The following is a 15,988-nucleotide window of genomic DNA, read 5'->3' on the forward strand; positions in this document are numbered from 1 at the left end:
GAGAGAACACCAGCTATTTCCAAGCGGAGGCAGAGCTAGAGTCTGCTGGTTTGTCTTGCCTGCCAACAGAGGGTAGCATAACTCTGCAGCTCGAAATAAATGCTGTGGAGGAGCTATTCCTGCATGAATTTAGAGCTAGGAAAAAGGCAAGAGTTCTTCCTGTGAAGAGATGGGTGAACCTAGCAATGGGGACTGGCACAGCTGCACACACACTGGTCATATGGACAGAGCCCACCATCAAAGCAGATGCTCTGCAAGGAGGTGCAGTGGGTTCTGGAGAAACCCAAGGTTGGAACGGTGCCCACCCTCACAACCTTCAATTTTCAGAGGAGTCTGTCTCTTCATTGGAGCCTTCACTCTCAGCATCCATTTTTCGACGATGATGTAGAGGTTTCCAGGGAGAGTTAATCCTAGGTGAGTTTCGGATAGGCAAATTAGCTGTGTCCCCGCTGGAGCTGGTGGGCCCGGAGACAGAAAGCCCTGAAACCTGAGCTACCCTGAAAGAGAAAAGGCAAATGCTAGGCAGCCTAACTTGTAATCTCCAACGTTTACCACAGCCATTTTGGAGTGAATTTGCAAGGAGGACTTATTCACAACTCGCACAGGGATGGAAAGATGTTCATGGCACAGAGGGGGAACACTTTGCACTAGTACCTGCCGGACTTGCTATGTGAATCTTTCTTCCTGTTCAAGCAGGTCTGTCTTATGGGCTGAGCTTGTGTCTTCCAACACCCCTAGTTTTCACCACCCAAACAAAATTTCCCTGTTCATTAGAGACTGCTGCTTCCTCTAGATCCCCCTTTGAGGCACACTTTTCCCCTCCGTTTCTGAAGCCTTTTCTAAGGATTTTGTTAGCCCTACCAAGGCACCCCAAAGAAAGAGGACCTCTCTGCTCAGGCTGCTCTGTTAGCTCCTCTATTGTTTTATAAGTAAGTAGAGCAAAGGAATAGTGACAGTTACTTGAGTCTTCCTTAGTATGCTACCTTTAATCTTTACCTCCTACTTTAGGCAACTCCACTTACAATTTCTCAAGTTCCTGATCCATGGCAGGGTCCAGAAACAAATCTCCTTTATCTGGCAAAGCCCCTGGGGAAAAAAAGCAACAAAGGATAGTATCAGAGCAGAGTTAGGCTATTCATTCTTAAGAAAAGTGCTCAAGCCATAGCAGCATCCAAAATCTGTCCTGCAAGACAGTGAAGACTTCCTTATACCTATTGGAGAAATGGACACTGAATGTTGAGGATCCTGGACAGATAAAGAATGATGGTCCATATTCTGGGTCCTTCACACAGGCTGTAGCTGAGCCCAGACTAAATGGGAGGCACTGTCAGCAGTCTTGCCTCTCAAAGAACTTGAAAAGCTGTAAAAATTGGCAGTTTCCATACACTATATAAAGCTACTGAGTACTGATGGGCAGGGAGATGATGGTCTCTCAACTTCAGGCCTCTGCTGATTGCCCTATATAGTCAGCAGTCCCAGATCCTATCAGAGCAATAGACATGTCATTGTCTGTGCCACAGCCTGAAGCATATGCTATACCACCCAGGGAGACATATACTTCTGTGCCACCTGCCTTTCTTGTGGTGCACTGAGCTTGGGGATCAAAACACTCCACAGGTGTAAGACTGTTGCTTTCCTTGCAATTCAGGAAGGTCAGGCCTGACTCTGGTGCACATTTAGCTTACAGGAGTAAGTGTGGATGGACTGCGCTCTAGCATTACTTGCTGTCTGGGTGAGAGTATGAAAGGCTGGGCCAGTAATGGGGTACCCTCTCTCAGCATAAAGTCAGTATGCTATTTTTCATGTTTGAAACCCTATTCAGGGTGAAGGACATGGTATAGATCAGGACTGCAACCGCAAGGTTGATCATCCTTGCCATTCTCTGAAAGGGTACTGGCACCTCAGAAAGAGCCCACAAAGGAAGATGGGGCTCTTAGGAAGGACAGGTTTGCTAATTCTGTAACAAACTCCACCTTGTATAGGGGTCATGGGAAGGTGTGATCAGCCAGCACACAGATGACAGGAATTGTCTACCACAGCCTGCATACTGCCACTGCACACCAGGAGAAATACACTTGGTAATCTGTACCAACAGTGCAGTGAGGAATGCTCTTGTTTTTCAGGAGACCTGGGTGCTACACCCAGTATCTTTGGGAAGGGGCTTTGTAGTTTGTGTAGGGGGACAAATGGTTCTGTCCCTGGTACCTTGCTCTTGAACGAGAGACTGGAGAGCCACCCCCCTCACAGAGGAAAGCTGGCAGCAGTCATCAAAACATATCAATGAGTGCCTAAAAATTATAAACAGTTTAGACTAGAACCAACTCCCCTGGTCTTCCCCTCCTGCAAATGAACAGGAAAGCCTGTGTCGTGGTTTAGCCCCAGCCATCAACTAAGCACCACGAAGCTGCTCACTCGCTTCCCCCTGCCACAAGGAGGGATGGGGGAGAGAAATGGAAAAAAAACCTCGTGGACTGAGATAAAAACACTTTAACAGGACAACAGAAGAAGAGGAAATATTAATACTACTGATAAAGAAATATTCAAAAACATGTGATACACAATGCTGCAATTGCTCACCATGTGGTGATCAAGAGCCTGTCCCTGAGCAGCGATTCCCACACCATGCCTAACTCCAGTTTATATACTGAGCATGATGTTGTATCGTGGGGAACATCCTTTTGGCCAGTCAGGACCAACTGTCCTGGCTGTACCCCCTCTCAGTTTCTTGTGCACCCCCTCACTGGCAGAGCACGGGAAGTTGAGAAGTCCTTGACTTAGTATAAGCACTACAACTACTTAGCAACAACTAAAAACATCAGTGTGTTATCAACATTATTTTCATACTAAATCCAAAACACAGTACTATACCAGCTATTAGGAAGAAAATTAACTCTATGCTAGCCAAAACCAGGACAGCCTGGCACCGCAACATAGGGTGTCAGGAGGTTCAATGAAGTGCCCCAGGCTGCTCCCTTTCACGGGCTCAATTAAAAGTGTAAGCAGCTAAAGCTTAACTTGTTTCTGCATTTGCAGAATGCACAGTGAGGTCTCTAGGGCACAAGAATTACTTGGGAGAGTCAGTAAGTAAAATTTAAGGGATTCATGAATCAACATTGACACTGGAGTTGGGCTGCGATTCTAGCCTGCCTGACAAACTCATCAACGCTGCCCCAGCCTGAACAAGCTGCTCTAATCCCTACCCCTGTTCCTCAAGGGGGGCTACTGGCTTTGTGAGACCAGAGAGGAGGCAGGCATCCTGACCGAAAACTCCTTTGCCTGAAACTGCCCTCACTGAAGGGCTTTGGGGAGCTTGTGATCCCCTACAGACCAAAGACTATTGAAATCACCTTTCAGGAGAGATTAAAGGACACCAGGAAAAGAACCCTCCTTTCCTTGCCAAGATGCTAGCACCTGTCAGACTTGTGGCTGCTGCCCCTCCTCTGTGAGAGGCCTCGGCAGCAGGCTGGCAGAGGGCCAGGGGACAGGCCCACATTAATGGAAACGAAAACCCACGCACTTTGTAGATGGCACAATGGAAGCTGTGGGCAGGATTTTTTTCCTGCCCATCTGTTTTCTTTGCACTCGACTGGAAGTGGCTTTCGTAGGGCAAAGGAAAAAAAGATTTTGCTTGGTGCAATCCAGGCATCACCTCCCCCAGTGAACACACTGCTTCCTAAGCCTGGTTGCAGAGGGGATTGCAGGGCTGTATTCATGCACCTTTGATATATAATCTCCATCTTGCTGGGTAAGCAGCCCTGCCCCAGAGGAGCATTAGCAGCTTAAGTAGTTTGCTGTAAGAAGGGGCTCAGCCAGGGAGAGGACACTTTTACTCTACTATGACACACACCTGTGCAAAAGAACAAGCCCTTGGGCAAAGGTACACCTTTTCACTGAGGCTTGTCTTTGTAATATAGGGACCGGCAGATACTCAGGCATGGAAGAGCATACCTACCCAGAGAGACATAAAGCCTACCCTTACTGACGAGATGATTTGCCGAGTGGAGATGAGTGTTTGGGCCTCCATGTTGTCCCAAATATTGGTTCTTCCACCCAGTGTGCAGAGAGCCAAAAACCACACAGAGCTGAGATACTTGCTTTTATACCAAATCTGCGCAGAGTTGGGTGCTAGGTGGTAGATCCAGAAAGCTAGCACACCTCAGTGAACATACGGAAAATATTTATACACTTCGAGCAAGAGTTATCAGTATTTTTTAAAAGTTGGCTCCATTACCCTTGTTCTCATTGGTTCTCACCAGCCTCATCTCCACTTAAAGTCACAGCATATCCTTCTTTTTTCCTAGGCGTGCTCAGTGAGGAAGGGGCTGTTGTGAGGAGGGGGCTATCCCCACCCAGGGGCAAGTTTCTGGTATGCCAATTATATGTTAATTATATGTTAATTAGGATAGTTCACTCAAGGGTCAGTAGTTGTGTTTCTTTTGTGATTATCTTGTTCCTTCCCTCAAGGTTGCACCTTGCTAACTGCTCACAGAGACTAAAAAATAATCCCAGCTTAATTCCTTACATACCTTCAACATCCACACATCGAAACATACCTCCTTGACACAGCCTTGTCAAATGTAAAAAGCCATTTCTGTTCTCCTTTGGAAGAGGAGGAAGAGCACAAGCAAGGAATATGAGGGCAACATAGAATTATAAGTCCTCTGAACTACATATGTATTACATACAGTCCTTTGCCAATGCAACACTTTGCTTCCCTGTTCTACAATATTAACCAGCACAACATAGAAACGAGCAATGAGATACTGCTTTGATAATCCCTCTGGTCTCCACAGCAGTCTGGTACAGAATTTTGTACCAGTTTGTGTTTTATGATACCACCAAACTTTCAGTAGGCCACAGATTAATATACTAGTGAGATCACATTGCCTTGGGGGAATATGGGGAAGAACTGGGAAAGGCTGGGCTTTGAGTCTTTGAGCCAGAGAGGCAGCAGAAATTTTCCCATTATATGTGCCTCCTTTTCTTGTGGACGGGAAGAGGCATTTAAAACGTGCGGGAGAATGAAGACTAAAACATAGGATGGGACTTCATTACTGTCTACAGCAGTCTCCTGACTTGTCTACTGGCCATCTTTGTCCAACCTTTATAGCCAAATATGTTAAAACAACAGTTCTGCTAAAATGACCAGCTATTGAAGAGGTAAAACATTGTTATCATAGGGCAGCATTTCATATCTAATTTTAGCATTGAAGAAGCTCCACAGCTTCAAGCAGACAGTAAGGCACAGTGTTATGTTTTTAAAGTTTAATCCATCAACAAAAAGATCAAAAACTTTCCCTCACTCTCTTCCTGATGGTGTAAAACCCAGGGCATAATTACAGAGGAAATTCCACAGTAATGCAGAATGACTGAAACTCTAGAGCTGTACCACTCACAGGAGTCTTACCTAGGGCTCTATTGATCCCCTGATCCTTTGCAAGTGCCATAAGGAATCCATAGAAGGTCAGTCTCTGTGCACTACTCAACATTTCTTTCACAAGAGCAGAAGGTGGACAGCTAGGAAAAGAGAGACAAAGAGGTCATCTTATCTGCTAAATTATCTTTTTTTTTTTTCCAAGACTCAGCTCAAACTGGAGAAATAAGCCCTTTTACCTGTTCTAACACTGTGAAGTTGCCCTGGCTCAGTCTAAAACTAATAGCCACCAGCTTGCTTATTTAGCATTGCATCTGCTCCTCATTTGCCAGGCAAGGTGTTTGAGCTGGGGTATATCCCTAGGAGTGGTCTTACCTACCTCCATTCCAAGGACAGGGAGAAAAACCTAGATTCACTGAGCATACTCATTTGGCATACACATCCCAAATACTAGCGTATTCTTTCAAAAATCAAGCGGGAAATCCGTTCTTTTAGAAGACAATAAACTTTCATGAGGGTTGTTGTTATCACCCTTTTATCAGTGATAGTCATCCAAGGGGCACAAAAACCTCTCCAACAACAGCCTAAATTCACATGTCCTCTTCTTCTACATCGACCTTAACCCCTGGCCCTGACTTCTACACAATGTCATCACACAATGATTCTTGCTCCTGCCTAATACTCCTTAAAGGATTTAATGCAAAATAAAACTGCCTTATAAAGAGGAAGTGTTGATCAGTCCGTGGTGTAGTGGCACCCCTGGGAGATGTGGGTGTGGGCTGGTGGTCCCTCAGGCAAAGGTGGCTACTAAAGCCTGTCTGACTACTGAGCTAGTGGATGAAAGGCCGGGAATGGCTCCCCTCACAGTGCTGTGCAGAGCCTGACCTACCTGAGGGGCTCACAGTATCAGGGAATGCAGAGCTTTTGTTATTTAAAAGAACTAAACAACCTAGCATCTCTTTAGCTTATAGTACTGGACGGCGGCAGTTCAGCAGTAATTTTGTGGATCACAAATCTGGATTTAGATGCCTAAAACAGGCATCAGGTGGAACTTGTGTCCTGAGTCTTTTTGTGGTTTTAGCCCATGACCTTCTAGCAGGGCATGTGCTCGCTACCTGCAAGAAACTATGAAGAAAGTGTCTGTCAAAGCTGTACAATAAGGTCTGGTGTTGCTCCATTCCCTGCTGAACTAAAGCTAGTCTTGTGTCTGTGATCTGTAACTGGAGACAAGCTCCATCACAGGCTTGGGTACAGGCTAGCAGTATCATCTTGTCTAGCTACTAAGGATTCAAGCTCCATCCAACCCCAGTGGGCCTTTCCTATGCTTCAACACCCAAGAACACAACTGCATTTGTTTATCTCCTCCAGTTAACTGATGATGGTAGATGGACCTCTCTTTGATGAAAGTGTCAATGCAGAAGTGAGAAGGAAAGCAGAGACCCAAATCAATCCATTACTTCAAGAATCAGCTCAAACCCCATGTTTCTTTGGTCCATGAAATTGTTTTTCTCCTTTGGTTAAAGCAGTTTGTCTATGATGTCTCCCTTCATACTTCTCCAATGAGATTTATTTGGGAGTTATAGCTTGTTCAAAGTCCTGTATTTCTGCACAGCTCCAACCTTACAAAGGGTCTCCAGAGACGCAGACTTCAAATCAGTTCATACCTGTATTTTGATCTGTCACACAAAGACTCTAGGCACTGGTAGAAGAGAGATGCCTCTACCCCATCAAGTGGACTGCAGTCATTTGGGGGTTGGCGCTGCCGATGTTGCCCAGAGGATGATGTTGGCACAATCACAGTATTTGGATTCTTACCAGCCAGTAGATCTTGATAAATGGCAGCCACACTTTCCAGGAACTCTGAAAAAACAGAAAGTGACCTAAGACTCAGGGCTATAACCAGAAAAGCATCTTCCTGACCTACCAGACCTGGGATTAAACTGTCATTCCCTGCTCTGTGTTGTCCATAGCACCAACAGGAAATAAGGACAACACTACATCATCCTGCATATTCAGATCAGATATTATGCAGGCACAAACAGCCTTTTCCATATAAGTTGCTGGCTTCTTCCTGTCAGGATGATTATGAGAGGCCACCCTGTTGAACAAGATTCTTCCCAAGGAGACAGAGGCTAGCTAGCATGTGGATAAAATAGCGGAGCATGAAAGCTAATGTTGAACACAAAACTAGTTTGCAAAGTCTAAAAAGTTTTCCTTGTCCATCTCTTGCTACTGACTAAGAACTCATCCAAGTTGGGAACAAACTATATGGAATGGCAGCAGGAGGAAAGGGAGTAAGTTAGTCAGGGCTCCAGGCTGTATCCCAGCTTGTGTCTGTGCTGCTCCAAAGTAAATATAACATGGGATCTAGAGGAAGGGCCAGGGCAGGTCAGGGCTGGAGTTGGCAGAAGGCCTCTCCCCAGGCTCCTCATACTACCCACTGTTTACTGCAAGAGTCTAATTTTAAACAAGTTTGTTTATGGATGTGGTCAGCAGTTTACAAATCTAGATTCCATTTGGAGTGGTTTGCATGTGTGTGGGTTGGTGGGAGAGCGTACGACAGGCTGCGTGTGTGCATTGTGCCTGGGTGAACAGGACAGGCGTGGGATGTCTGAGTGTGTGTACACAAGGGAGGGCTTGTGAGGACTCCAGTGGCATTTAAGTCCCAAGTGAATGGAAGTGTAATGCTGTGTGTGAGGCGTGCGGAGAGGAAAGGCAGGATGTCAGTGGGCCCTGAGGCTGTGCTCAAGTTCTGCAGCTCAGTGGAAATATTTGTTATATCAGAGAAAAACTTTCCAAACACATTTTCTGTCCCTGGTTAAAGGCATTTACAAGCCTGGTTCTGCCCAACCCCAAATCACCATTTTGAACTGTTTTTCTATGATGAATTGTCATGTATAATGTTGCGATATGCACAGGGGAATTGAAGGGGACGTGTATACAGAGAAGTACTGAGAAAAAGAGATTTCTGTATTAGAGATAGCAGCTGATTCTTAACTGATGTAAAGATGGGAACTGACAGGCTGCATCAGATCAGCAGGCCACTCAAGTCTACTCTGACCACAGACTATGCTCCACCACAGCTTCTAGCCAGTGTCTCCCAGTATCCAAACCTGGCCCCTTTTGCCTGGTCGAGGCCAATTGTGAACTATGTCCATCAGAGGGAGCTATTTAAGTGTAAAAGTGGACAAAAATCCATTATATTGCCTTTAGAAATACTGCTCTGTGCTGGGAGATGAGCAAGTAGCACCTCAGCAGTCCCCAGTGCTTGGGAGCATATTTAACTTTGATAAAGGAAATGCTTCCCTCGTTTTGCCTATTTAAGCAGTTCCCTGAATTAGATTCCCTTTCCTCAACCACATTTTAGTGGGGCTAGGACAAACAGGACAATGTATTTTAAAGCAATCTCCCTGTACAGAACAAGCACCTGAATCTTCATCCAAGTTTCTCCCCCTTGTTTCCTGAACTTTAGTTTAGAAATACCTGGGGATTTTTACAGACGCATATGTGTGGGTGAGCATATGTAAATATACATACACACAAACTATTATTATTGGATTTGTACTTTTTCTGTCAAGAATTTTAAAAGTACACCATGTAATTAAAACTCAAGATGAGGGAGAGGGGTAGAATATGATAAATGACCAACAATATGAAGAAGCTAGATGGGGATTAACTGTTCACTTTCCCTGCCAACTAGGGGCTCCCAGATCAAACAAGAGAGGTGGTTCTTCATGGGACAGGTGGCAGACCTGTGCAATTCCTTGTAAAAAGTGTTGTGGTGGTTACAAGTTTATGTGATTTCAAGAGGAGGCTGGAGAAGTTCTTGGGAGAGGAGTCCACTGGGGGTTCCTAAATCCATGGAAATTATACCCAGTTCAGAAACTGAGCTGAAACCAGCTCATAGTTGGGTGACTATTAGGGGGAAGAATTGTATCTGTGTGTCCAATTCCTTTTCCTTTCAAGGCATCAGCTATTGGGCTTTTCTTATAGAGACAGAAATGCTGTATTAAAGAAAGGAAAAAAACGTTCCTAGTAAAAGTTAATTGTTCGGTGCTAACATACTCCAGATAAAGCTGAAAATTTATATCTCAAGGCTAAGACAAATACATGCGTAAGCCATAAGAGTTACAGGTATCTTGTTATTCACAAAAATTTGGAATCTCCTTATGAAGCCTCCTAATCTCTTGGCTTCAGTGATGCTTTTTGTCAGTATATTCCATTACCTATATACTTTCTGTGAAAAAACATATCCTTACAAGTTTCAAAAAAGTACAGGGATTGGGAAGCTGTAAAGTTGTAATGCTATACTAGTCGGTGAAGTCAGCAGCTTGCCAGCATTTACCTGAGTAGTAGAACTGGATCTGGAAAGCAAAGAGGAAATCAGAAAAAGACATCAGGCAATCCATAGCATCATCCATCAGCACAATCCTAGGATAAGATGTGAGAAATGGTTTAGCATCTACAAAAGAACTGAAGTCTGTAACCAGGAATCCCAAATCTAGAGAAAGTGCAGCTAGGGAGCTATGTGCAACTGAGGCTTGCTAGTGGCTTGGCCCAGTATAAAAGGTTAGGAGAGAGGAATAGGAACACCCACTGCTGCATGGATGTGGACACCCTAATATAAAACGAAAGCAGCTATAAGAACTTGTGGCGAGGAGAAGATCCTGAATGTCAGTACTATCGCACACTTCAGCTACAGCATGAACAGAGCAGCGTGACACGGATGTCAAGCATTCAAAGGCTGGTGGACACGATGGAATGAACATTGTCAATAAAAACTGCAAGGCTTGTTCACATGCCTATATAAAGACTAACTGTGCTACAGACAAGACAGCTACACCAGTATTAAACCGGTGTAAGCAGAATGAGACTCTCTATACTAGAGTTCATCAAACTGGTATGTTTTCAGGATAACAACAGTTATTAATTCCCAATCTATACTCAAACAAACTCCACTTGACTACAAAGGAAATAACATTGCACCAACAATCAGCTTTCTCCTCCCTTCCCAATAAATGAATCTGTCTCTTTTCATATGTATCAAGTCTGTCATTTGACTATCAGGTCAAACTTCATGGAAACTGAAATCTGGGCCAGGGACAATGTCTTCTCTCTCTCTGCTAAGCTGCCAGTGCACGTAGGGAGCCACATGCATCCCTGTTTTGAAGCATACGTCACAAATACGGAAACTATCAGCCACAGGCCATAAAGATGAAGTATAAGTGATACCAAAATCCAACTCCTCCTTTCAGGAAAAAACTCAAGATTTCAAAAGTAAGTTAGGGAAAAAGTGTTCATAAAAATGAAAATAAAAACAATGCTCTGGTCACTGCCACTATATATGGATGAAAAGGTCAGTCTCTGAAGTGGGGAAAATCAAACTTGGGTTGAACAATGACAGCTCAGACTGGAAAACAGAAGGAAACACTCCACTTTGCTAGGAAAAAACAGAGTATGTGGACAATGCTAAAGAAAGGTAGTTGGTACTTCCTTTCAACTGTGTGCAGGTCTACTGACCCTGTACAGTCAGTATCTGGCATATGTCATATGAGAAGGATTACCAGTTCATTATAGTCATGGGTCATTTAGTGGGACCTTTTGAACATAGGGCCAAATGCAATCCATGGACCAACTCCTGCAGTATCAATGGTCTAAACGCATTGCTGAGGAAACGCTGTTCTGTCTCATGTAAAAGACTCCAAGGAGCTATGTGGGAGGCTGACCTAGAAGAGTTATAGGATCTTGCAAGACTTCTCTGCCACTCAGACCAGTTCTGTTCACTGTGGCAAAATCAAACATGCAGAGAAGCTTGAATTAATTATCTCAAAGAAGAAAGACTGGGGCTAGCAGGGTCCCCAGGAGAAAAGCCAGTATTTAAAACAAAACCCTTTGAAGATGTCAAAGTGCTTCTGATTTATTTATTATGTTCCAGAAGCCGCCTCCTCCTCCTGTCTAAAGAAGCAGTAGCTTCAGTTCTTAATTCTCACTAATAAGCATGTTACTGAGATCGTCAGTGGCCACATCAAGGAAATGGCTTTGAAGCTGGCAGGCAGAGCATCTTCATCTCTCAGGCAACACTGCTCAGCCACTGGTGTTTCCAACCACTATTTAAGCACTGGAAATGTGATGGGCCACATCACTGATGAGCTGCGCTCCTTCCTTTGGAATGATGGCCTGCCTCCCAGATACACTCAAAGCATAAGCTCTGAAGCTTTTGCCAATGCTTTTCTCCATCTTGGAGATACAGGAGAACAACGGTGGAAAAAAAACGTTTTTTTATGTATTTGTTATGCAGAAAGACAATATTACATCCCCTTCATAACAATCAACTCATTTCACTTGTTAAACCTAAAGCTATTGTCAATGGCTGTGCTCTGCAATACCAAATCTCAGACTCTTACTTAGAGGAGAGCATAAGGAAGGAGGCAGAGGTCTGAGAATTTGCTGGACATTTCTTGCCATTAAAGACAGTGAGGAGCCTCTATGGAAGACTGAATGGCACATATGTGACAGAGGAGTGTCTAAATAGAAGCAGGTGCACTCTGGTGCTGGGTTACTGACTCCACTTGGCCCAGGAGCCTGCACTCTGGAAATGCTGAGAAGTCTTTAAATCCAATACAATCATTTATGAGGAGATTGACTGCAGCTGGCTATTTCCCCCAGACAACCGGTTGACTGAGCAGTCAGGGAAGCTGGGAAGGCATCATCTGCAACATATATGCACTTCTTCCCCAAAATATCTGGCAGGGAGAGAATCCTAGCCATGGACTATAACCCAGACAGCAGGACCAAAATTGAGGATGAAATCTGAAAGTCTGAACTGCAACTCAAGAGTTCATCAGGTAGCTGATATTTGAAGGGATTCTTTATTCATTCTTTCTTTTTCAAATTAGACTTTAAGCCCTCAGGGGCACAGACTTATTTACAAAGTTAGTAGTCAGCACTCAATGAATAATAAAAATCAAGGAGAAACTTTGGAAAGGACTGAAGAAGGATGCCTACACTTGAGGGACTCTGGTAAAGGGTGTAGTGGTCTTTCAGGGTTCAAGTGGGTTTGGCTGGCAGGAAAGCCTTGCTACTGTGCCAATGGGGAAACTTTATGATCTACTCCTTGCGGTTAAAATCTGAGAAACCCAGACTAGACAGAATGTCCCCAGGACAAACTCTAGACCAGGCAAGTTGAAAGGACTTTTACTGTTCTCTGCTACCATTAAAGGATGACACAATCTGTCTTAGGGCCAGGTTGGCTCAAATGAGTCTTCAGGGACTTGGTTTGTTTACTGATACACAGAGACAAAAATAAGCGGAACATACAAAAAAGGCAAGATCTGTACTCTCAGGCAATCTTTCAACAACAGGGGTACAGACTTGCAAGCCCCACTTCCATTAGCACTGCTCGGTGCAACATGAGCTCCCATACCACATAAAATAGCATAAGAGCTGTGAATGACTTGGCTCCTGCTACTCAAATGCGGATAGCAAGTTCCTTTTGTTTCTGTTACAGGAGAAAAGTCAGTGCTCAGGTACAGATCTTGAAATCATGGCATCAAACCAGAAAAACCCCTTCATTTTCTGTCCTTCTGCAATTTCAAGATTCAGAAAGCCAGAAGATGTCTCTGAAGATCAAAGGTAACTCTGTAGATTAAAATCTTCAATCTGCTAATGGCTATAGCCCTTTGAAGAAAAAAACATTGACGAAATCTCACACACACATATAGCCTGGTTCTTTTTTGGGTATGACTTCTGCACTTGTGTGGCACGAGGAACAGAAAAATGGAGCTCTCCAGTGTAATACTAATAAAACCTATATTGTTGTAGCCTCTGTTCTTTTGCTCTGACATTTCCCGATCTTACTCCCAGTGTTTGTTATCAGTGCATAGCAACAGCTCCTGGACGAGTGGAGCGCACCGTGCTGTGAGATCATCTCAGTCATGCAGCACTGAGACTACAACTACGACTGTTCTCTTCCCAAAAGCATCAATAATTACACAGGTCCTGGCTATTATCAGTGAATGCTGTGGCTACTCCTGCTGCTACTTTATTTAATTCCTTTCCCAAAGCAAATTAGCAACAAAACTGTTGGGGGTGTGCAGACTGATGGAGGAATAATGTCAGTACGTTTGCACGTGACATTCATGCTCTGCAAGGACTCAGTCAACAGGTGCCAGAAGACAGCCTGCAGAGTTCACCTTTCTAACTAGCAGAGACCAAGGAGAACAATGGGAAGTGGAGACCAGAAGAAGGACACGAGAGCAAGCAACAGTTGGAAGGAAAGGGAAAGATGGTTTAGACATGTGAAAATTTTTATTAAAATTGCTCAACCGGATTAGCTTGTAACAGAATAATAGCAATGTGTAAGTAAATCTCTAGCCAGCCAAAAGTAGGAGTGAGGTCATCCCCACCTGAGCCTGGGTGCCTCTGACAGAGATCTCATTTCTCTCTAACACCTGCTCCCAAAGCCTGCTTGTCCGTCTCTACGGCAGTCGCACAACAGCGCAGCAGACCCCCGAATGGGGCCTCTAGTTTACAACAGCCTTGTGGATTAAATTCCTTGACACAAACATCATAACATGTGTAGATATGCTGAAGTCTCCTTTCATGCACCATCACAAATTCCTGCTCAGCTCAGCTGGAACCCTATGAAATACACACCAGCACATGGGACTAGTGCTTTTGTACCTCCATGAATGGAAGCAGCAGATACATCCCTGCTACAGGGCTAGCATTCTTTCTTGCTCTGGCCTTGGAGGCCAAGCAACTGTACTCTGTGGAACCCAAAGGGCCACTGATGAGCTAGAGGGAAAAGTGGTGCTCAACTTTTTTCAATCGAACCAACACAGCTTTAACTGCAGTTCAATTCAGATAGCAGCACATAGGAGCCAGGGAGGAATCCAGAGAATCAGACAAGTAGCAGATGCGTAACACTTCTCTTTTTTACTCTCCTTTCTTAATACAATTTTCATGTGACTGATGCTGAAGAAAGATGACAGAACGACAAATAGAAAATGAGGACCTTTTCATTATTTAGGCCATGAACAACTTAAGCAGCAGCTAATATCCTGATCATGTGCCTGGATCCTATTTCCAAATATCATATCTAGGTCCTTGAAAAAAGTTACATTTCCATGCCTCCTCTGCTGAGATGGCTAGGAACAAGAGCATTTATTCGGTAACCTTGCTGTGATTATTTGTGTGTGTGTGCACACGTGCGCACACACTCCTTCTGAGATCTGAACTGACCCCCCACCCCAACAGATGCATATACCTTATTACATTTTCACTATCAGATAGTTAATAATCAACTGCCTGGGCTGGACTGGAACCAAGCAAGCATTATCAGTAAAAAATTCTATATCACATTATCAGTGCCCTGAGCCATCTATCTGCTTTAGGCCTTGTCTAGATTAAAATAAAATTTCAAACAGATTAGCTACCATGTTCTTAGCTAACGTACTTTAAAACACTGGCAATCCTTCAGAGGTTAGTACCTTTTAAACATGATCAACCATAGGAAGCTGGGGCAGGGGGGGAACACATTTTAAAGACTGTAAAGATTATTTAAAATAGAGTTTAAAATCACATCAGTTAAAAAAACATTATCTAACATTCTTTTATATGCAACTCATCTTCTGAACTTGGAGCCAGCAGCAGCATTCTGCACTGCTATTTCAGTCCCTGTATACCTTATATATATACTCTTTCTAACTACTAGAAAAATACCCTGTTCTTAACCTTAAAACATGGTATCTCTTTCCCCCAAAATCTTAAAAGCCAAAAGGTCCCTGTCTATATCTTTACCCACAGATCTAATTCCTAAGTCCATGTATGTAGGACTGATCTTGCCTTAAAAGAGAGGATGAGGACCCACCTTGCTGCTTTCTGGGTGAGTTCCATTGGGAAGTCAGGGCAGAGCAGCTGCAGCAGGCAGTGGTATTCCTGTGCTGTCAGCAAATCTGCAGGAAAAGAGAGGTGAGAACATAATAATTCTTTTACAGGCTGTTCCCTCCCCTTGCTTCCTCTCTAGAAAGAAAAAAAACACAACCCAACTCATATTCCCTTCTACTCTCAGTTCAAGTAGACTGGGTACTAATGACAATATAACTGCTCCCTAGACCCTCTGAACTAGGCTCTTCAGATGGAGTTTCCAGCAAAGACAACCAGAAAGAAGCCTGATAAAGGGGAAATCCTATTGAAGAGAGTCCTGCAGAGAAACAGGTAACAGGTAGTGATTCACTGTGAAAAAGAGGTAACCAAAACAGGGCAGTTTCAAGTGAGAACACATTTTGGTTTGACTTGAATATAATCATGTGGAAAAAGGAATAATTTTAAAGTTGCTTAAAATTGCTGAAATTCACTGGCATGGTGACATTCACAACAATACCCCTGAAAACCATCCACAGAAATCTGGCAGCAGTAACAAAGGCAAACAAGGTTTTTGGGTTGTGTATGGAAGGCTACAGAGTATAAACCACAGACGTTATTACTTTGGTATTCAGTAAGGCAGATGGATGGTCTCTTTTGGGATAACGTGTACAAATCTGGTCACTGTATTATAAGAAGCACAAAATGAAGATCCAAAAAACACAAGAAAACCAATCAAATGATTCATGT

At 43.8% G+C, this 15,988-nt stretch overlaps 1 protein-coding gene across 1 annotated transcript; it reads right to left on the bottom strand.

Moving 5' to 3' along the window:
- Positions 1–316: 316 nt before the first annotated feature.
- On the bottom strand, positions 317–15,330 carry LOC104626517 (chromosome unknown open reading frame, human C11orf49; the record flags this gene model as incomplete). The annotated part of the gene is made up of 6 exons (XM_010294458.1): positions 317–497; positions 1,023–1,086; positions 5,408–5,517; positions 7,039–7,234; positions 9,720–9,805; positions 15,246–15,330. Coding segments are annotated over 6 exons (722 nt in total), but the record flags the coding sequence as incomplete, so codon positions are not given.
- Positions 15,331–15,988: the final 658 nt, after the last annotated feature.

The sequence above is a fragment of the Phaethon lepturus genome, unplaced genomic scaffold (genome assembly GCF_000687285.1).
Source record: "Phaethon lepturus isolate BGI_N335 unplaced genomic scaffold, ASM68728v1 scaffold17079, whole genome shotgun sequence".
NCBI classification, from domain to species: Eukaryota; Metazoa; Chordata; class Aves; order Phaethontiformes; family Phaethontidae; genus Phaethon; species Phaethon lepturus.